Source organism: Leucoraja erinacea, chromosome 24 (genome assembly GCF_028641065.1).
Source record: "Leucoraja erinacea ecotype New England chromosome 24, Leri_hhj_1, whole genome shotgun sequence".
Lineage (NCBI taxonomy): Eukaryota > Metazoa > Chordata > Chondrichthyes > Rajiformes > Rajidae > Leucoraja > Leucoraja erinaceus.
This window is the reverse complement of record NC_073400.1, coordinates 32,425,041-32,446,870: the sequence shown is the minus strand read 5'-3', so window position 1 is coordinate 32,446,870 and position 21,830 is coordinate 32,425,041. Positions and strand designations below refer to the sequence as shown.

General features: G+C 55.0%; 1 protein-coding gene across 1 annotated transcript; it reads right to left on the bottom strand.

Moving 5' to 3' along the window:
- Positions 1-1,105: 1,105 nt before the first annotated feature.
- On the bottom strand, positions 1,106-20,555 carry LOC129709001 (TBC1 domain family member 30-like). Its single transcript, XM_055655130.1, has 11 exons — positions 20,405-20,555; positions 19,080-19,141; positions 17,032-17,097; positions 15,230-15,346; positions 14,316-14,501; positions 12,939-13,107; positions 10,870-11,038; positions 9,984-10,080; positions 6,837-6,934; positions 6,637-6,746; positions 1,106-3,229 (listed from the first exon to the last, which is right to left on the bottom strand). Exons 1-11 carry the CDS (start codon positions 20,553-20,555, stop codon positions 2,724-2,726), a joined length of 1,731 nt encoding a protein of 576 aa, XP_055511105.1. The 3' UTR covers positions 1,106-2,723.
- Between the last annotated feature and the right edge of the window lie 1,275 nt (positions 20,556-21,830).

Sequence of the window (21,830 nt, the reverse complement as noted above, 5' to 3'; positions counted from 1 at the left end):
GACAGGCCCTTCATGCACAAAAATTGTACAATATTTTGTAATTGGGAAAGATTTCTAACAAGCATTTTTTTTTTTTTTTTTCCTCGAACATGTTGCTCAGTTGAATTGTTCCTAAGCTAAAATTCTGCAAAGGGAAATCTATCTATCCTGATGTTTCAATAATCATTCATCTAGTCTCTCCTCTTCTGCCTTGGATATTAGTCGTTACTTTTTACGGACGTGCTCGAGACCAAACATAGACTTTTTGACGGTTTTTGCCGAGCACTATTTTAACTCTTCCCATTCCCATACTGACCTTTCTGTCCTGAGAAAGACACAGAGTGCTGGAGTAACTCAGCGAGTCAGGCAGCATCTGTGGAGAACATGGATAGGTGACGTTTCACAGAGTGCTGGAGTAACTCAGCGGGTCAGGCAGCATCTGTGGAGAACATGGATAGGTGACGTTTCACAGAGTGCTGGAGTAACTCAGCGGGTCAGGCAGCATCTGTGGAGAACATGGATAGGTGACGTTTCACAGAGTGCTGGAGTAACTCAGCGGGTCAGGCAGCATCTGTGGAGAACATGGATAGGTGACGTTTCACAGAGTGCTGGAGTAACTCAGCGGGTCAGGCAGCATCTGTGGAGAACATGGATAGGTGACGTTTCACAGAGTGCTGGAGTAACTCAGCGGGTCAGGCAGCATCTGTGGAGAACATGGATAGGTGACGTTTCACAGAGTGCTGGAATAACTCAGCGGGTCAGGCAGCATCCGTGGAGAACATGGATAGGTGACATTTCACAGAGTGCTGGAGTAACTCAGTGGGTCAGGCAGCATCTGTGGAGAACATGGATAGGTGACGTTTCACAGAGTGCTGGAGTAACTCAGCGGGTGCAGTAGCATCTATGGAGCTAAGGAAATAGGCAACGTTTCGGGCCGAAACCATTCCGGGTTTTGGCCCAAAACGTTGCCTATTTCCTCTGTCCTGGGCCTCCTCCATTGTCTGAGTGGGGTCACACACAAATTGGAGGAACAACACCTCGTATTCCAGCGGTATGAACATTGAATTCTCCAACTTTAGATAACTAACCAAACCCCACACCCCTTCTCCTCTCCCCCCCCACCTGGACTCGCACCCATTTCTCCCCTCGCCTTCCCCTTCCACCTACATTCCTTCCTCTGGCTTCACAATTTGTTCCTCTTTGAACTTTCTCTTGCGCCTTTTGCCTTTTCTTCTCTGGCCACCCTGTCACTTACATAGAAACATAGACAATAGGTGCAGGAGGAGGCCATTCGGCCCTTCGAGCCAGCACCGCCATTCATTGTGATCATGGCTGATCGTCCCCTATCAATAACCCGTGCCTGCCTTCTCCCCATATCCCTTGACTCCACTAGCCCCTAGAGCTCTATCTAACTCTCTCTTAAATCCATCCAGTGATTTGGCCTCCACTGCCCTCTGTGGCAGGGAATTCCACAAATTCACAACTCTCTGGGTGAAAAGGTTTTTTCTCACCTCAGTCTTAAATGACCTCCCCTTTATTCTAAGAGCTTTACCCGTCCCCTCTGTCAATGTTTGCACAAAACATGACGTCAAGACCACTTGAATCCACATCCATCCATTGCCTACATATCCATGTACCTATCCTAATGTTTCTTTAAACGCCACTATTGTACCAGCCTCCACCACCACCACCAGTGAATTCCAGGCACCCATCACCCTCTGTGTAACAAAAGAGCCCGCACATCTCCTTTAAACTTTGTCCCTCTCACCTTAAAGCCCCGCCATCTATATTTAGCTTTTCCATCCTGGGAAAATGGTTCTGCCGATCTACTCTATCCACGCCTCTCATAATTGTACACACCCCGACCAAGTCTCCCTGACACCTCTAGTGTTGCAGGGGAAACAATACAAGTCTGTCCAACCTCCCCCTGTAGCTAATACTCCCTCATCCAGACATCGATCTGGTAAACCTCCTCTCCCAAGCCTCCACTCACTGTGATGGGGTGCCCAGAACTGCACGCAATACTCCAGGTGTGGTCTCACTAGGGGCAATACTCCAGGTGTGGTCTCACTAGGGGCCTGTGATGCGGTGCCCAGAACTGCATGTTAGAAGATGTTGTCAAGTTTGAAAGGGTTCAGAGAAGATTTACGAGGATGTTGCCAGGACTAGAGGGTGTGAGCTAGGCTGGGTCTCTATTCCTTGGAGCGCAGGAGGATGAGGGGTGATCTTATAGAGGTGTACAAAATCATGAGAGGAATGGATCGGGTAGATGTACAGTGTCTCTTGCCCAGAGTTGGGGAATCGAGGACCAGAGGGGGGCAAAGATTTAATAGGGAGGTGACATTTCCATGGGTGTGTGGAACGAGCTGACAAAGGAGGTAGTTGAGGCAGGAAGTATCGCAACATTTAAGAAGCAATTAGACAGGTACATGGATAGGACAGGTTTAGAGGGATATTGTCCAAATGCGAGCAAGTGTGACTGGTGTAGTTGGGGCATGTTAGACGGTGGGGGCAAGTAGGGCCGAAGGGCCTGTTTCCACGCTGTATCACTGATTTTCCTCTCTTCCCCTCAGCCACCCACCTCCCGTCCCTGCCACATGCTCCGAGTCATTGGCTGAGTTGGGACATGTGAACGGTGCCTCTGATCGCTGTGTTCTTGTGACCGAGGGGTTTGGTGAAGAGATTCGCCGGCAGAGGCGCGTTGGTGCGTTTCCCCGTCGGATCGGCGGTGGAAGCGTTTGTCTTCAGCGGCGAGGAGATGTCCGGGGGGCCGGCGATGGGCCGGGTCGTTGCTCCGATATGTGAAGAGTTTGGAGCAGCGTTTCGACCGCCGACGGCCCACCTCCATCCCTCTCCCACCACGGTTCCGAGCGCTTCCCGTCCCGATCCCAGGACGTTCCCGGATTTTCCCAGCTTCCCTCCGGGGGAGGGCGGGCAGAGTCGGCCGTTTTGGGAGGGTCCGCCTTGTAGACGTCGTTGGTCTCCTGGAGCAAACTGACCGTGTCGCTGCAAGCTGACCGCCCCTTCGAGCCCCGACACAAGGTTCTGCGGGACACCTGCAAACACCACGGAGCCAGCAGCCTCTTCCTCTGCTCCTTGTGCCCCGTCTCAGACGTCTCACCCAGCTGGTGGCCTCCATTACCCCTGGCCTTGGTACCATTCTCCAGCCTTTGGTCAGCGAGGAAACGGTTCATATTCTTGGTCTTGCTGGGGTACGGCAGTGTCGTGCCTGATTGGGAATCCGAGCTGCCTGTGGGAAGAGGAATTGTAAATCCATTCATAGAACCATTTGCTGAACACCTCCGCTCAGTCCACCTTAACCTGCCTGATCTCCAGGTGACCCAGCACTTCAACTCCCCCTCCCATTCCCACACTGACCTCTCTGTCCTGGGCCTCCTCCATGGCCAGAGTGAGGCCCAGCGCAAATTGGAGGAACAGCACCTCATATTTAGCTGGGGCAGCTTACACCCCAGTGGTGTGAACATTGACTTCTCTAACTTCAAGTAGCCCTTGCTTTCCCTCTCTCTCCATCCCTCCCCCATCCCAGTTTAATCTCTGTAATACTTCATTGTCACTATCCCCTGGCTAACAATCATCTATTCTACATTATTCTTGAACCTCGTTCCCCTTTAATGCATCATTTTCACACCTTACCCTTCCTTATCTCTGTGTCTCCCAGGAATCACTCCAGCACTTTGTGTCCGTCTTCCAAATAACTCCCAAGATAAACACAAAGCGCTGGAGTAACTCAGCGGGACAGGCGGCATCTCTGGAGAGAAGGAATGGGTGACGTTTCAGGTTAAGACCTTTCTTCAGCCTGAAAGTCGGGGGAGAGGGAGACACAGAGATAAGGAAGGGGAAGGTGCGAAAACAACAGATCAAAGCAGATGATGATCAAGGAGATGTAGACTGGTTCATTGTTGAGGGGAAGGTGACAACGAGGCGTACACTGTAATAGGGCGGCACGGTGGCGCAGCGGTAGAGTTGCTGCCTCACAGCGAATGCAGCGCCAGAGGCCCGGGTTCGATCCCGACTACGGGCGCTGTCTGTACGGAGTTTGCACGTTCTCCCCGTGACCTGCGTGGGTTTTCTCAGAGATCTTTGGTTTCCTCCCACATTCTAAAGACGTACAGGTTTGTAGGTTCATTGGCTTGGTGTAAATGTAAAAATGGTCCCTAGTGTGACAATAGACAATAGGTGCAGGAGTAGAGGCCATTCGGCCCTTCGAGCCAGCACCGCCATTCAATGTGATCATGGCTGATCATCCCCAATCAGTACCCCGTTCCTGCCTTCTCCCCATATCCCTGACTCCGCTATCTTTAAGAGCCCTATCTAGCTCTCTCTTGAAAGCATCCAGAGAACTGGCCTCCACCGCCCTCTGAGGCAGAGAATTCCACAGACTCACCACTCTCTGTGAGAAAAAGTGTCTCCTCGTCTCCGTTCTAAATGGTGTGTGTAGGGTAGTGTTAGTGTGCAGGGATCGCTGGTCGGTACAGACTCGGTGGGCCGAAGGGCCTGTTTCTGCGCTGTATCTCTAAACTAAACTAATCAGGACAGTGAAACTAATTGGAGAACGGGGGGGGGGGGGGGGGGGGGGGGGGGAGGGGATACAATAAACTACAACTTCCTAAATACAGACGTCCTAAATCAATAACCAGGAGTAGACACGAGGATCTGTGTCAATGTCACCCTCCCAGATACCGGTGGTGCAGCGGGTAGAGCTGCTGCCTCACAGCGCCAGAGACCCGGGTTCGATCCCGACTACGGGCGCTGTCTGTACGGAGTTTGCAAGTTCTCCGGGACGTGCAGGTTTAGCTTGGTGTAAATGTAAATGATCCCTAGTGTGTGTAGGATAGTGTTAGTGTGCGGGGATCGCTGGCGGGCGCGGACTCGGTGGGCCGAAGGGCCTGTTTCCGCGTTGTATCTCTAAACTAAACATAACCACACGCGGGGGGGGGAGCTCCCAGCCGCCACGACTGATTCACGGGCGTCGTTCCTGAAATAGCTCGGCAGCAGAATCTTCTCACGGGCGATAAAGATAACGGCTGCTGATGGTGAGAGCTACATCCAGGTGTCGATATTTAACACCTTCACTTTTTAATTAACATCCAGACTTCCTGTGTTATGATCAGTGTCTAAGAAAGAATTGCAGATGCTGGAAAAATCGAAGGCAGACAAAAATGCTGGAGAAACTCAGCGGGTGAGGCAGCATCCTTCGCTCCATAAATGGCCTGTTGGCCTTTATAACAAGAGGAATCGAGCATAGGAGCAAAGAGATCCTTCTGCAGTTGTATAGGGCCCTTGTACACTCTGGAGTTTAGAAGGATGAGAGGAGATATCATTGAGACATATAAGATTGTTAAGGGTTTGGACACGCTAGAGGCAGGAAACATGTCCCCGATGTTGGGGGAGTCCAGAACCAGGGGCCACGCACAGTTTAAGAATAAGGGGTAAGCCATTTAGAAAGGAGACGAGGGAACACTTTTTCTCAGAGAGTTGTGAGTCTGTGGAATTCTCTGCCTCAGAGGGCGGTGGAGGCCGGTTCTCTGGATGCTTTCAAGAGAGAGCTAGATAGGGCTCTTAAAGATAGCGGAGTCAGGGGATATGGGGAGAAGGCAGGAACGGGGTACTGATTGGGGATGATCAGCCATGATAACATTGAATGATGGTGCTAGCTCGAAGGGCCGAATGGCCTCTACTCCTGCACCTATTGTCTATTGTCTTCATCTTCTTTCTAAAGGAACATCCTTTAATTCTGAGGCCGTGCCCTCTGGTCCTAGACTCTCTCGCTGGTTGAAACATCCTCTCCACATCCACTCTATCCGGGCCGTTAGCCGGTGCGGCAACAACATTAAGTACAGGCCACTGCTGACTTCCCGGCACCCGCGGTTCCAGAGCCGTGTTGCCGGAGTATCCGTGTTGCCGGATTATCCAACAGAGGTCACGGCCTCTGAGAGGAGTCCAACGGTACCGGAATGTTCCGCCTATGCCGTCGGGGGGGGGGGGGGGGGGCTGAGACGCGGGCCGGCAAAGTCGGCAATGGGAACGGATCTGGCCGCTGAGGTCGAGATCGGCCCCCTCGCCCGGCCTGGACGACACATTTTCTCGGGGAGTTCCGGGGAGGGATTTCAAGCGCTGCCTAGTGATTATTTCCGGATTAGAGGATTTGCGGTTGCGGGATGGTTGTCAGGCGGTTGCCGGGGGGTTGTCAGGCGGTTGCCGGGGGGGTTGTCGTGGGGTTGTCGGGCGGCCAGGGGTTTGTCGGGTGGTTGCCAGGGGGTTGTCGGGGCGGTTGCCAGGGGGTTGTCGGGGCGGTTGCCAGGGGGTTGTCGGGCGGTTGCCCGGGGGGTTGTCGGGCGGTTGCCAGGGGGTTGTCGGGCGGTTGCCGGGGGGGTTGTCGGCCGGTTGCCGGGGGGGGTTGTCGGGCGGTTGCCGGGGGTTGTGCCAGGGGGTTGTCGGGCGGTTGGCCGGGGGGTTGTCGGGTGGTTGCCGTGGGGGGGGTTGTCGGGCGGTTGCCGGGGGGTTGCCGGGGGGGTTGTCGGGCGGTTGCCAGGGGGGTTGTCGGGCGGTTGCCAGGGGGTTGTCGGGCGGTTGCCAGGGGGTTGTCGGGCGGTTGCCGGGCGGGCGGTCGGCGAGACTCCAGCATCACCCCAGTACCTGTGTTATGCTGGTTCTGTGTCTGTGCGTAACCAACAGCAGCCAGGAAGGTGCAGTGACCATTGGTCTCGCTGCCTGTCTTCCTCAACGATGGGTCATTGGGCCGGACACTAGGGACAAGGCAGAAAAGTCACATCACCCTCCCTGCCGGCACACGCATGGACAATTACAGCTCATTGTTACAGCGGCAACCATGATACCTGGCAACGCTGGGCTTGGTCTGCGGAGGCCCACGGCTGTATTTCTCCCTCAGTTCCCTCACTTTAAGGGACGGAAACGCAGCCATTGATCGCACCGCCTGTAAGATACACAACAGTGCACAGTAACACAACGAGGGTCCCACCCAGAAACGTCACCTATCCAAGTTCTCCACAGATGCTGCCTGACCTGCTGAGTTACTCCAGCACTCTGTGAAACGTCACCTATCCATGTTCTCCACAGATGCTGCCTGACCCACTGAGTTATGGTGCAGCAGGAAATAGGCAACGTTTTGGGCCGAAATCCTTCTGGAAATAGGCAACGTTTCAGGCCGAAACCCTTCTGGGTTTCGGCCCGAAACGTTGCCTATTTCCTTAGCTCCATAGATGCTGCTGCACCCGCTGAGTTACTCCAGCACTCTGTGTCTTTTTTTCACAATAATGTTACTGGGACGAGGTGGTTGGAGTTATGAGGTGAGAACAGATTGGCTCGTACAGAGTGTGGTAAACCAGCTTTATAACATGGGCCCAAAATACGACTCCAGCTTCTTGTCACAGACAATAGAGGTTGTCCATGTCTGATAGGGACGGGGGGGGGGGTGGGGGCTGGGTTGCTGCTGGCAACTTGGGGTGGAGTGGGGATGCACCATCCTCTCTCTGTTGCAAAGGCTGGAGGAATGAGGGCAGGGACATCATAGGAGCCATTCGGCCCATCGAGTCTACTCCGCCATTCAATCATGGCTGATCTATCTCTCCCTCAACACCATTCTCCTGCCTTCTCCCCATAACCCCTTACCAATAAAGAATCTGTCTATCTCTGCCTTAAAAATACACAAAGACTTGGCCCCCACAGCCGTCTGTGGCAATGAATTCCACAGATTCACCACCATCTGACTAAAGAAATTCCTCCCCATCTTCTTTCTAAAGGATCGTCCTTTAAATCTGAGGCCGTGCCCTCTGGTTCTAGACTCTCCCACTAGTGGAAACATCCTCTCCACATCCACTCTATCCAAGCATTTCACTGTTGGGTGAGTTTCAATGAGGTCTCCCCCTCATCCCTCGTCCAGCGATTACAAGCTGTGCTATTCCATTTGCACCTGCACCTGCACCAGCCCCACCTGCACCAGCCCCCCCTGCACCTGCACCAGCCCACCTGCCTGCACCCCACCGGCCCCACCTGCACCCGGCCCCTGCACCAGCCCCACCACCAGCCCCACCTGCACCGCCCCCCACCTGCACCAGCCCCCCCCTGCACCTGCCCCCAGCCCCCCCCTGCACCTGCACCCAGCCCCACCTGCACCTGCACCAGCCCCACCTGCACCAGCCCCACCTGCACCAGCCCCACCTGCACCAGCCCCACCTGCACCAGCCCCCCCTGCACCTGCACCAGCCCCCCCTGCACCTGCACCAGCCCCCCCTGCACCTGCACCGGCCCCACCTGCACCAGCCCCACCTGCACCTGCACCAGCCCCACCTGCACCAGCCCCACCTGCACCAGCCCCCCCTGCACCTGCACCAGCCCCACCTGCACCTGCACCGGCCCCACCTGCACCAGCCCCACCTGCACCGGCCCCACCTGCACCAGCCCCCCCTGCACCTGCACCAGCCCCCACCTGCACCTGCACCAGCCCCACCTGCACCGGCCCCACCTGCACCGGCCCCACCTGCACCGGCCCCACCTGCACCGGCCCCACCTGCACCAGCCCCACCTGCACCGGCCCCACCTGCACCGGCCCCACCTGCACCAGCCCCACCTGCACCTGCACCGGCCCCACCTGCACCGGCCCCACCTGCACCAGCCCCACCTGCACCTGCACCGGCCCCACCTGCACCAGCCCCACCTGCACCGGCCCCACCTGCACCGGCCCCACCTGCACCGGCCCCACCTGCACCGGCCCCACCTGCACCGGCCCCACCTGCACCAGCCCCACCTGCACCTGCACCGGCCCCACCTGCACCAGCCCCACCTGCACCTGCACCGGCCCCACCTGCACCAGCCCCACCTGCACCGGCCCCACCTGCACCGGCCCCACCTGCACCTGCACCGGCCCCACCTGCACCGGCCCCACCTGCACCAGCCCCACCTGCACCTGCACCGGCCCCACCTGCACCGGCCCCACCTGCACCAGCCCCACCTGCACCAGCCCCCACCTGCACCAGCCCCACCTGCACCTGCACCAGCCCCACCTGCACCGGCCCCACCTGCACCAGCCCCACCTGCACCTGCACCGGCCCCACCTGCACCGGCCCCACCTGCACCGGCCCCACCTGCACCGGCCCCACCTGCACCAGCCCCACCTGCACCTGCACCGGCCCCACCTGCACCACCCCCACCTGCACCAGCCCCACCCCCACCTGCACCGGCCCCACCTGCACCAGCCCCACCTGCACCAGCCCCACCTGCACCTGCACCGGCCCCACCTGCACCACCCCCACCTGCACCAGCCCCACCCCACCTGCTGCACCGGCCCCACCTGCACCACCCCCACCTGCACCAGCCCCACCAGCCCCACCCCCACCTGCACCACCCCCACCTGCACCGGCCCCACCTGCACCAGCCCCACCCCCACCTGCACCACCCCCACCTGCACCAGCCCCACCTGCACCAGCCCCTCCTGCACCAGCCCCACCCCCACCTGCACCAGCCCCACCCCCACCTGCACCAGCCCCACCCCCACCTGCACCAGCCCCTCCTGCACCAGCCCCACCCCCACCAGCCCCACCTGCACCAGCCCCACCCCACCAGCACCAGCCCCCCACCTGCACCTGCACCAGCCCCACCCCCACCTGCACCACCCCCACCTGCACCAGCCCCACCTGCACCAGCCCCACCCCCACCTGCACCAGCCCCTCCTGCACCAGCCCCTCCTGCACCTGCACCAGCCCCACCCCCACCTGCACCAGCCCCTCCTGCACCTGCACCAGCCCCACCCCCACCTGCACCAGCCCCACCCCCACCAGCCCCACCCCCACCAGCCCCACCCCCACCCCCACCTGCACCGGCCCCCACCCCCCACCCCCACCCCCACCTGCACCGGCCCCACCCCCACCAGCCCCACCCCCACCAGCCCCCACCCCCACCAGCCCCACCCCCACCAGCCCCTCCTGCACCAGCCCCACCTGCATCATTCCCACCTATATCAGTCTCACCTGCATGAGTCCCACGGGTTCCAGAACCTTCCTTGCCATCATCTCCCGGCTTAACCCGAACGAAACCTCCTCGATACTCTGGCACCGCCCGATCCACCTGTGACACAAAGCGGCTGAGAGTCGCGCAGGAACGTGAAATTGTCATCACAGAACAACAAACTACCCACTTGCAGCGGCACAGCAGTGTAAACACATCACTGCATTACTCCTTGTAACACAGGAGGCTGACGGGCATCTTATAGTTTAGTTTAGAGATACAGCGCGGAAACAGGCCCTTTGGCCCACCGAGTCCGCGCCGACCAGCGATCCCCGCACACTAACACTATCCTACACACACACACTGGGGACAATTTACATTTACACCAAGCCAATTAACCTACAAACCCGCATGTCTTTGGAGTGTGGGAGGAAACGGAAGATCTCGGAGAAAACCCGCGCATGTCACGGGGAGAACGTGCAAACTCCGTACAGACAGCACCCGCAGTCGGGATCGAACCTGGGTCTCTGGCGCTGTGAGGCAGCAGCTCTACCCACTGCTCCACCGTGACGAGCTTATGTATAAATTCATGAGGGGAATAGATAGGGTGAACGTACAGAGTCTTTTACCCAGAGTTGAGGAATCAAGAACCAGGGACATGGGTTGAAGGTGAGAGGGGAAAGATCTTATAAGATTTAAGAGGGACAACTTTTCACACTTCCTATAATCTTGGTTATAATAATGAAGTGCGATATAAATCAGAACGATTGTTTTCTCCTCAGGTTCAAGTTACGTTACATTTATTGTCACATACACCAATGAGTGCAGTGATATATCAGTTACTATGTAGCCACACAAATAAAATATCAATGTTCCATCCTCCACATGTTTCCGGCACATTCCACCTACTCTGCCAGCTGAGCCCATATCGCCAGGGCAACCCGCAGCATCACCTCCGAACCCTCGAAGAAGATGGCATCGAAGATCCAGATGACGGAGTCTTTGGGCAGACAGGAGGTGAAGAGGGTGAGGAGCCAGTGCATGGTGACCACACTGTGGAGCGGCAACACACACCTCCCTGTGGGAGACAAGGGCGGGCACACGTCAACATCCAACACTGTCACACACAGTTCACAAGCTCTAGGTGTCAGCTGATCTACATCAGTGAGACCAAGCGTAGGCTTGGCGATCGCTTCGCCCAACACCTCCGCTCGGTCCGCATTAACCAACCTGATCTCCCGGTGGCTCAGCACTTCAACCCCCTCCCATTCCCAATCCGACCTTTCTGTCCTGGGTCTCCTCCATGGCCAGAGTGAGCACCACCGTAAATTGGAGGAGCAGCACCTCATATTCAGCTTGGGCAGTCTGCACCCTAGCGGCATAAACATTGACTTCTCCAATTTCCGGTAGCCCTTGCTGTCTCCTCCCCTTCTCAGCTCTCCCTCAACCCTCGGGCTCCTCCTATTCCTTTCTCCTTTCTTCTTCCCACCCTACATCAGTCTGAAGAAGGGGTTTGGCCTGAAACGTTGTCCATTTCCTTTGCTCCATAGATGATGCTGCACCCGCTGGGTTTCTCCAGCATTTTTGTCCACCTCATAACTCACACACTTCCCCCGGCAGGCCAAGGCAACACCACACGGTCAGGCGGAACATGTTCGAGTTGGGAAACTTCGGACAGATTGTAGTGGAGGGTGGGGAAAGCTGGAAGAGAGGTGGGCAAAGCTGGGACAAAGCCTGGTGAGTGATTGGCGGACTCACTCATGTGGTGGGATCGTAGATCGTGAAGATGGTTGTGGAAGATTCCAGTGGGGTCTTCTTGTTTAAGATGGCCAGCCCTGGCCAGCAGTCTGTTCGGTTTTTCATCTTTTTGTTATTTTAGTGTTTGTTAAAAGTTAGATTTAATGTAATTCGGTTTATTTTATGCGGGGGGGGGGGGGATCTGGGATTGCTCCCACCGTGGCCTGCGGACTCACCAACAAGGGCTCGCATTCACGGGAGAGGCAAGTCGGGAGCTCCAACGCAGAAGGTTCGACCAGCCCCGACGCGAGGTTTCATCGCCCAGCGCGCGGAGCTGACAAGCCTCGACAAGAAGGGCCTGAACGCCACCGGCTACGGGAGTCAAAATTATCCCGTCAACGGAGGCCCATGACCGAGGAAGAACAATAGGGAAGGACAAACTTTATTTGGCCTTCCATCACAGTGAGGAATGTGCAGGAGTCACTGTGGTGGATGTTGATGTTCAAATGTGTTTTTTGAGTCTGTTGCTTTTTTTAAATTGTATGACTGACCTGGCCAGTGAAATTCCTCATATGTTGCAAAACATACTTGGCGAAAAAAATCTGATTCTGATTCTGAAAAGAAGGAACTGTAGATGCTGGAAAAATCGAAGGTGGACAAAAATGCTGGAGAAACTCAGCGGGTGCAGCAGCATCTATGGAGTGAAGGAAATAGGCAACGTTTCGGGCCGAAACCCTTCCGGGTTTCGGCCCGAAACGTTGCCTATTTCCAAAAGGATTTCGGCCCGAAACGTTGCCTATTTCCAGAAGGGTTTCGGCCCGAAACGTTGCCTATTTCCAAAAGGATTTCGGCCCGAAACGTTGCCTATTTCCAAAAGGATTTCGGCCCGAAACGTTGCCTATTTCCAAAAGAGCGAAGGAAAAAGGCAACGTTTCGGGCCGAAACCCTTGGGTCTCCACAGATGCTGCCTCACCAGCTGAGTTACTCCAGCACTCTGTGAAACGTCACCTATCCATGTGCTCCATAGATGCTGCCTGACCCGCTGAGTTACTCCAGCACTCTGTGAAACGTCACCTATCCATGTTCTCCACAGATGCTGCCTGACCCGCTGAGTTACTCCAGCACTCTGTGAAACGTCACCTATCCATGTTCTCCACAGATGCTGCCTGACCCACTGAGTTAGTTACTCCAGCACTCTGTGCCTTTAATTGAAGTGCAAGGACCCTGTGCTCCACACTCACCATCGCTAGCTTGCTTGGCCGCCCGGTACAGATGTTCCAGATGTTGCCAGAGGTCGGGCAGCTGGATCTTGAGCAGCTCATGAAAGACGGTCACGTCAACAGTCAGGGCGCTGATGCTGTTGGCAAAGTAACTGTCTGGAAGCACGTGGTCCAGGAGATAGAGGAGGACCTGGAGGGGGGGAGACAAGGCATGTAAACGGCAAGAGAACAGAATGTGAATACACAATACAGAATATGGAACAGGACATGGACAGGGGAAAGGAGAAGGTAGACACAAGTGCTGGAGAATCTCAGCGGGTGCAGCAGCATCTATGGAGCGAAGGAAATAGGCAACGTTTCGGGACGAAATCCTTTTGGAAATAGGCAACGTTTCGGGACGAAACCCTTCCGGGTTTCGGCACGAAACGTCGCCTATTTCCTACGCTCCATAGATGCTGAGTTTCTCCAGCACTTTTGTCTACCTTCGATTTTCCAGCATCTGCAGTTCCTTCTTAAACAGGGAAAAGGAGACACAGGAACTGCAGTCGCTGGTTTACTAAAAAAAACACACAAAGTGCTGGAGTAACTCAGGCAGCCTCTCATTCTGTGGAGAACATGGACAGGTCTATCCATATACTCCAGACATGCTGCCTGACCCGTGGAGTTGCTCCAGCACTCTGTGTCTTTCTTCGATGGGAGTGGGGAGATGGTTTGGTTCAGTGATGCCCAACCAAAGGGGCCATAGCAAATCTCAGTGGGGCCACAGGTTCAATGAAGGGGGCCACAGAGCTACCACCCTGTTTTGCCTCCAAAATGTCAGTTCTAATAAATTTAAATCTATGTAGTTGAAATATATTTTTAATGTATGATTATAAATAGTTGTTTTATTGAACCCACAAAATATTTTAGATGTTTGTGATAGAATAAACAAGAATATATAATTAATAGACATTGATATTTATGGAAGGTACTTTAATATTGAAGTACTTTTTTTCCGCTAATAATGTCGGGGGGGGGGGGGGGGGGGGGGGGGGGGGGGGGGGGGGGGGGGGCACAGAAAAATTACAAGATCCCAATGGGGCCATGAGCTAAAAAAGGTTGTGAACCACTGGTTTAGTTGCCCATTAGAAGATTGAGGGGGGATCTTATAGAAACGTACAAAATTCTCTGCCACAGAAGGTAGTTGAGGCAACAGTTCATTGGCTATATTTAAGAGGGAGTTAGATGTGGCCCTTGTGGCTAAAGGGATCAGGGGGGATGGAGAGAAGGCAGGTACAGGATACTGAGTTGGATGATCAGCCATGATCATATTGAATGGCGGTGCAGGCTCGAAGGGCCGAGTGGCCTACTCCTGCACCTATTGTCATGTTTCTATGTTCCAACAATGTGGTGACTGACCTTTAAGGCTGCTCCCTCGTCGCTCCCCATGGCGGCGAGGATGACAGCCGCTGGCGTGATGAATCCCTGGCAGTAGCCCGTGTGTTGGTTCCAGCGAGCGTACGCCACCAGCAGGCGCTTGAGCGCGGCCAGGAAACGTTTCAGGTCAGCGCCGCCGTATTGCTTCAGGCTGGACTGGCGCAGATCCTGCAAGCAAACGTCCAGAGAAAACATCAGTAGCACAGTGGTGCAGCAGCAGTTACTGCATGGGGGCGCAGCGACAGTGTTGCTGCATGGGGGCGCAGCGGTAGAGTTGCTGCATGGGGGCGCAGCGGGAGAGTTACTGCATGGGGGCGCAATGAAGAGAACAAAATAGTTCTGATTTATATCGCATTACATTATTATAACCAAGATTATAGAAAGTATGAAAAGTTGTCCCTCAAATCCAACTGAACTGGAGTTTAGAGGAATGAGGGGGAACCTCATTGAAACTTACAGAATAGTGAAAGGCCTGGATAGAGTGGATGTGGAGAGGATGTTTCCACTAGTGGGAGAGTCTAGGACTAGAGGGCACGGCCACAGAATTTTAAGGACGATCCTTTAGGAAGGAGATGAGGAGGAATTTCTTGAGTCAGAGGGTGGTGAATCTGTAGGATTCATTGCCACAGACGGCTGTGGAGGCCACAAGTCAGTGGATATTTTTAAAGCCGAGATAGATAGATTCTTGATTAGTGCGGGTGTCAGGGGTTATGGGGAGAAGGCAGGAGAATGGGGTTAGGAGGGAGAGATACATAGATCAGCCATGATTGAATGTTGGAGTAGGTTTGATGGACCGAATGGCCTAATTCTGCTCCTGGAACTGATGAACATTGACAGCCAGTGAGTGAGAGGGAGGGGGGGGGGGGGGGGGGGGGGGGGGGCTTGTGATGACGTACCTTCTCCACTCGCACTCCCAACACATCCTGGTCCAGGCCCGCCATCACCCTCTCCACTGTCTTCCCCCAATCCACAGCGATGGTGTCGAGATAGTGATCAGCCATCATCACCCACATCTGCAACAGGAGGGGACAGAGATTGAGCAAGGATGTTGGCAGGACTTGAGGGTGTGAGCTACAGGGAGAGGTTGAGCAGGCTGGGTCTCTATTCCATGCAGCGCGGGAGGATGAGGGGTGATATTATAGAGGTGTATAAAATCATGAGAGGAATAGATCGGGTAGACGCACAGAGTCTCTTGCCCAGAGTAGGGGAATCGAGGATCAGAGGACATGGGTTCAAGGTGAAGGGGAAATGACTTAATAGAAATCTGCGGGGCAACTTTTCACACAAAGGGTGGTGGATGTATTGAACAAGATGCCAGAGGAGGTAGTTGCTTTAAGATAAGGTAAGGACTTTAAGAAACAGTTAGACTTACAAACTTACAAAATTCTTAATGGGGTTGGACAGGCTAGATGCAGGAAGATTGTTCCCGATGTTAGGGAAGTCCAGGACAAGGGATCACAGCTTAAGGATAAGGGGGAAATCCTTTAAAACCGAGATGAGAAGAACTTTTTTCACGCAGAGAGTGGTGAATCTCTGGAACTCTCTGCCACAGAGGGTAGCTGAGGCCAGTTCATTGGCTATATTTAAGAGGGAGTTAGATGTGGCCCTTGTGGCTAAGGGGATCAGGGGGTATGGAGAGAAGGCAGGTACGGGATACTGAGTTGGATGATCAGCCATGATCATATTGAATGGCGGTGCAGGCTCGAAGGGCCGAATGGCCTACTCCTGCACCTAATTTCTATGTTTCTATGTTTCTAGACAGGTATATGGATAGGACAGGTTTGGAGGGATATGGACCAAATGCAGGCAGGTGGGACTAGTGTAGCTGGGACATGTTGGCCAGTGTGGGCAAGTTGGGCTGAAGGGCCTGTTTCCGTGCTGTATCATTCTATCAAGCCAACATGAGCCCACAGACGAACACTGTGTCCGCGTCCACAGTTTGTTACCAATTGCGCTAAATATTCCTAACAACATTACAGACGGCAGATGCTTGCATCTAACAAGCTGTATCTGTGAATATCAAATTCCAGAGGACACAGCTTTAAGGTGATCTCCTGTGTGGAGCGTAGTGTAGATGTGCGGGGATCGCAGGTCCCTAGTGTGTGTGGGGGGGGTCGGTAGAGTTGTGAAGTTTCAAGGAGATGTTTCAATGAGGAGGAATCTCTTTGGTCAGAGGGTGGTGAATCTGTAGGATTCATTGCCACAGACGGCTGTGGAGGCCACAAGTCTGGGTATATTTAAGGCAGAGATAGATAGGTTCTTGATTGGTGCGGGTGTCAGGGGTTAGGGGGAGAAGGCAGGAGAATGGGGTTAGGAGGGAGAGATAGATCAGCCATCGGTAGACAAAAGTGCTGGAGAAACTCAGCGGGTGCAGCAGCATCTATGGAGCGAAGGAAATAGGCAACGTTTCGGGCCGAAACCCGAAAGGGTTTCGGCCCGAAACGTTGCCTATTTCCTATAGCAGTGATTGTTCATCTCTTTGCATGGGGCGAAGGAAACATTGCCTATTTCCTTCGCTCCATAGATGCTGCTGCACCCGCTGAGTTTCTCCAGCATTTTTGTCTACCTTCGATTTTCCAGCATCTGGCAGTTCCTTCTTGAAAACGATAGATCAGCCATGAGGGAATGGCAGAGTAGACTTGATGGGCCGAATGGCCTAATTCTACTCCTATCACTTGTGACCTTATACACCACTCACCCGCTGTCTCCATGCAGAGGGTATTCCAGCTGGGAGCCACACGATTGGCCTGCAAGTGTCCACCCACTGAAAACACAAACACACACATACACACAGCGGGAAGGTCAGTGTTTGCAAACGTAGCATATTTACATTTAGTTTAGTATAGACACACAGCGCGGAAACAGGCCCTTCGACCCACCGAGTCCATGCCTACCAGCGATCCCCGCACACACACACACACTAGGGACAATTTACATTTATACCAAGCCAATTAACCTACAAACCTGCACGTCTTTGGAGTGTGGGAGGAAACCGATGATTGATCGCACATCAATCAATACTGGACTTTCCCACTCGTCACTTTAACTTCATGTTTAAAAGGGAGTTAGATGTGGCCCTTGTGGCTAAAGGGATCAGGGGGTATGGAGAGAAGGCAGGGATGGGATACTGAGTTGGATGATCAGCCATGATCATATTGAATGGTGGTGTAGGCTCGAAGGGCCGAATGGCCTCTACTCCTGCACCTATTGTCTATGTTTCTATGTTTCTGTGTATCTTGTGTGTTAATGACAGTTGGCGGATCAATTTCCCTCCTGGGATCAATAACGTTCTATCGTATGGTATCATCGTATCCTGGAGAAACCCACGCAGGTCATGGGGAGAACGTACAAACTCCGTACAGGCAGCACCCGTAGTCGGGATCGAACCTGGGTCTCGGGCGCTGTAAGGCAGCAGCTCTACCCGCTGCGCCACCGTGCGGCCCTAATGCTGCAATCGTGAGCAAAACACAAAGTGTCGGAGAAGCTCAGCTGGTCAGGCAGCATCTGTGGATAAATGGGCAGGCAACGTTGGGAGAACAGAGATGAGGAGGAATGGGTGGTGAATCTGTGGATTTCATTGCCACGGGCGGCTGTGGAGGCAAGGAGGATTTTTAAAGCGGAGTTTAATATGTTCTTGATTAGTGCGGGTGTCAGGGGTTATGGGGAGAAGGCAGGAGAATGGGGTTGAGAGGGAGAGATAGATCGAATGGGCCGAATGGCCTAATTCTGCTCCTGCCTCATGCTTTTGGGTCAGGGCCCTTCGTCAGACCAGAGTCAGGGGGAAGGGAAACAAGAGATATAGGGTTAGGATTATATCTCTCGTTTTTCCGCTCCCCTGACTCTCAGTCTGTAGAAGGGTCTCGACCTGAAATGTCACCCATTCCTTCTCTGCAGAGATGCTGCCCGTCCCGCTGAGTTACAGAAACATAGTTACTCCAGTATATTGCGTCTATCTTCGGTTTAAACCAGCATCTGCAGTTCCTTTACTACACATGTTGATAGTCCAATAGTGGTGAGCTGCAGTTTGTGACGTTAGAAGTGTTTTCTGGAGCTGGGGATTGGTGGGTCGAAAGGCCTGTTTCCGCACTGTATCTCTAAACTAAACTGGTCCATGCCTCGAGAGTCGTATTCAATGCCGCTGCCAACAATAGATAGACACAAAAAGCTGGAGTAACTCAGCGGGACAGGCAGCATCCCTGGAGAGAAGAAATGGGTGACTTTTCGGGTCGAGAACCACCTTCAGACCCAAATATTCCTTCTCTCCAGAGATGCTGCCTGTCCCGCTGAGTTACTCCAGCATTTTAAACAATAGAAAATAGACAATTGGTGCAGGAGTAGAGGCCATTCGGCCCTTCGATCCAGCACCGCCATTCAATGTGATCATGGCTGACCATCCCCAATCAGTACCCCGTTCCTGCCTTCTCCCCATATCCCCTGACTCCGCTATCTTTAAGAGCCCTATCTAGCTCTCTCTTGAAAGCATCCAGAGAACTGGCCTCCACCGCTCTCTGAGGCTGAGAATTCCACAGACTCACAACTCTCTGTGAGAAAAAGTGTTTCCTCGTCTCCGTTCTAAATGGCTTACCCCTTATTCTTAAACTGTGTGGCCCCTGGTTCTGGACTCCCCCAACATCGGGAACATGTTTCCTGCCTCTAGCGTGTCCAAAGCCTTAGTAATCTTGTCTCTATCTTCGGTGAAAACCAGCACCTGCAGTTCATTCCCACACATTTCTGCTGCCAACAAACCTGCTGAAAGCCATCGTGATCCACCAGGTTTCCTCCGCCTCGCTTTAGCCTCGTGTCAACGCCTGGAGACACCAACACACAGTTAACACAACGCAGACGCCCCTCACAGCTGACACACACAAATAACACACAGCGGAAAAGCTGTCTGCCAAATAGTTCAAGTCAGGGGTTATGGGGAGAAGGCAGGAGAATGGGGTTAGGAGGGAGAGATAGATCAGCCGTGATTGAATGGCGGAGTGGACTCGATGGGCCGAATGGACTAATTTTGATCCAATGGGATGGGGGAGATCTTGGGGCAAATAACATCAGGGACCCCCTCCCCCCCAACCTGACCATGGATCCGGGACGGGGGGGGTGGGGGGGATGTGAGAGGGGTTGGGGTGAAAGACTGAGGGGGGGGGGGAGAGAGTAGGGGACACACAATATCAGAGACCCCTCTCCCTGGGCACTGAGTGGGGTGGTGGGGGTTATGGAGGGGGAGGGGGTGTGAGGAGGTAGAGGAGAGGGGAGGGGAGGGGAGGAGAGGGGGGAGGGGGGGCTCGATCGGGGTCAGAGGGGGGGGGAAGGTAGAGGATGTGGGAGAAACGGGAGAGGGGATGGAGGAGAGGGGGGGAGGGGGAGAGAGAGGAGAGAGGGGAGAGGGGAGAGAGGGGAGAGAGGGAGAGAGGGGAGAGGGGGGGAGAGGGGGAGAGAGGAGAGAGAGGGGAGAGGGGAGAGAGGGAGAGGGGGGAGAGGGGGAGAGGAGGGGAGACGGGAGAGGGGGAGAGGGGGAGAGAGGGAGGGAGAGAGGGAGAGGGAGAGGGGAGAGAGGGAGAGGGGAGAGGGGGAGGGGAGAGGGGGAGGGGAGGAGGGGGGGGGGGGAGAGAGGGGGGAGGGGAGAGGGAGGGGGGGGGGAGGGGAGAGGGAAGGTGAGGGGAGGGAGGAGGGGAGAGAGGGAGGAGAGGAGGGGAGGGGAGGAGAGGAGGAGAGAGGGGAGAAGAGGAGGGAGAGAGAGAGGGGGAGAGGAGGAGAGGGGGAGGGAGAGAGGGGAGAGGGAGAAGAGAAATAGGGAGGGGAGAAAGAGGGGGGGGGAGAGAGGGAGGGAGATAGATTGTAGAGAGGGAAGGGGAGAGAGGGAGGGCGAAAAGAAGGGGGGAGAGAGGGGGAGAGGGGGTGAGAGAGAGAGGGAGAGAGAGGAGAGAGGGAGAGAGGGGAGAGAGAGGGGGAGAGAGAGGGAGAGAGAGGAGAGAGAGAGAGAGAAGGGGGGAGAGAGAGGGGAGAGGGGAGGATGGGGAGAGGGGAGAGAGGGGAGAGGGGAGGGGAGAGAGAGGGGCCGGTGCCGCTACCTGTGTCCGTGTCCCGGGGCCGCTGTAGACGAGGCGCTGCCCGGGAGATTCGCCTCCTTTTCCGCAGGACTTCGCCGACGACCTGCCCGAGGCTGCGGCTCCTCCAGCGGCCGCTGTCCCGCCCCGAGGCCGCTCGGCCCGCCGCGCTCATGCCCGCCCCGACCCCCGACCCCCCGACCCGCAGCCCCCCGCTCCCCACCCGCCCGCTCGATCCCGGCGTTAATGCAGCGGCTGCTCGTCGCCCGTCCCCGACCCAGCGCTGCTGCACCTCCTCCTCTCCTCCCCCTCCCCCCCGTCCCTCTCTCCTCCCTCCCTCTCTCTCTCTCCTCTCTCTCTCTCTCCCTCTCTCTCTCTCTCTCTCCCTCTCTCTCTCTCTCTTTCTCTCTCTTTCTTTCTCTCTCTCTCTCTCTTCTCTCTTTCACTCTCTCTCGTTCTCTCTTGTTCTCTCTTTTCCTCGCTCTTTTCCTCTCTCCCTCTCACTCTCTCCCTCTCTCTTTTTCTTTCTTTCTCTCTCTTTCTTCCTCTCTCTCTCCCCTCTCTCTCTCTCTCCCTTCCCCTCTCTCTCTCTCCCTCTCTCTCCCTCTCTCTCTCCCTTTCTCCCCCTCCTTCCCCCTTATCTCCTCTCTCTCTCCCCCCCTTCTCTCTCTCCCCCCCCCTCCCCTGTCCCCTCTCTCTCACCCTATGCCAGGGTCCCGGCAGCTGCACAAACTCTACAAGGGTCATTCCCTCCACAGACGCTGCCTGACCCTGCTGAGTTCCTCCAGCGCCATGCGATTGCCCCCCCCCCCCAGAATACCAGGGCTAAAGATGATTTATTCCCCCCCCAACGGTTTAGGGGAGGTGGGCGTGAGAAGTTAAAATTAATCTCCCACATTGTCGACTCAAGGAACTGCAGAAGCTGGGATCATGAGTGAAAACCGCAGAGTGCTGGAGGAACTCCGGAGGTCAGGCAGCATCTGTGGTGGGAGTGGACTGACGACGTTATGGGTCAGGACCCTTGGGCAAGACTGGAGTGGTCAGAAGAAAGGTCCCACCCCCAAATATCACCTGTCCATTCCCTCCACAGACGCCGCCTGACCCACTCAGTTCCTCCAGCGCCTTGTGTTGAACATTCTGTCGATGCGATTATGAGAAGCATAGAAATGGTAGACAGTCAGAACCTTCTCCCCAGGATGGAAAATAAACAAATACTAGCGAGATATGGGGGTGGGGTGGGGGGGGAAAGAAAGCTGGAAACATAGAAACATAGACAATAGGTGCAGGAGTAGAGGCCATTCGGCCCTTCGAGCCTGCACCATTCGCCATTCAATATGATCACGGCTGATCATCCAACTTAGTATCCCGTACCTGCCTTCTCTCCATACCCCCTGATCCCTTTAGCCACAAGGGCCACATCTAACTCCCTCTTAAATATAGCCAATGAACT

Excerpts from the sequence above, each read along its gene's own strand:
- LOC129709001 (XM_055655130.1), bottom strand. The coding sequence starts at position 20,555 with ATGAGCGCGGCGGGCCGAGCGGCCTCGGGGCGGGACAGCGGCCGCTGG. Across the intron at positions 14,502-15,229 it reads TGGGAGTGCGAGTGGAGAAG|GATCTGCGCCAGTCCAGCCT; the intron begins GTACGTCATCAC and ends GTTTGCTTGCAG. Across the intron at positions 6,747-6,836 it reads ACCAAGCCCAGCGTTGCCAG|TGTCCGGCCCAATGACCCAT; the intron begins GTATCATGGTTG and ends CCTTGTCCCTAG.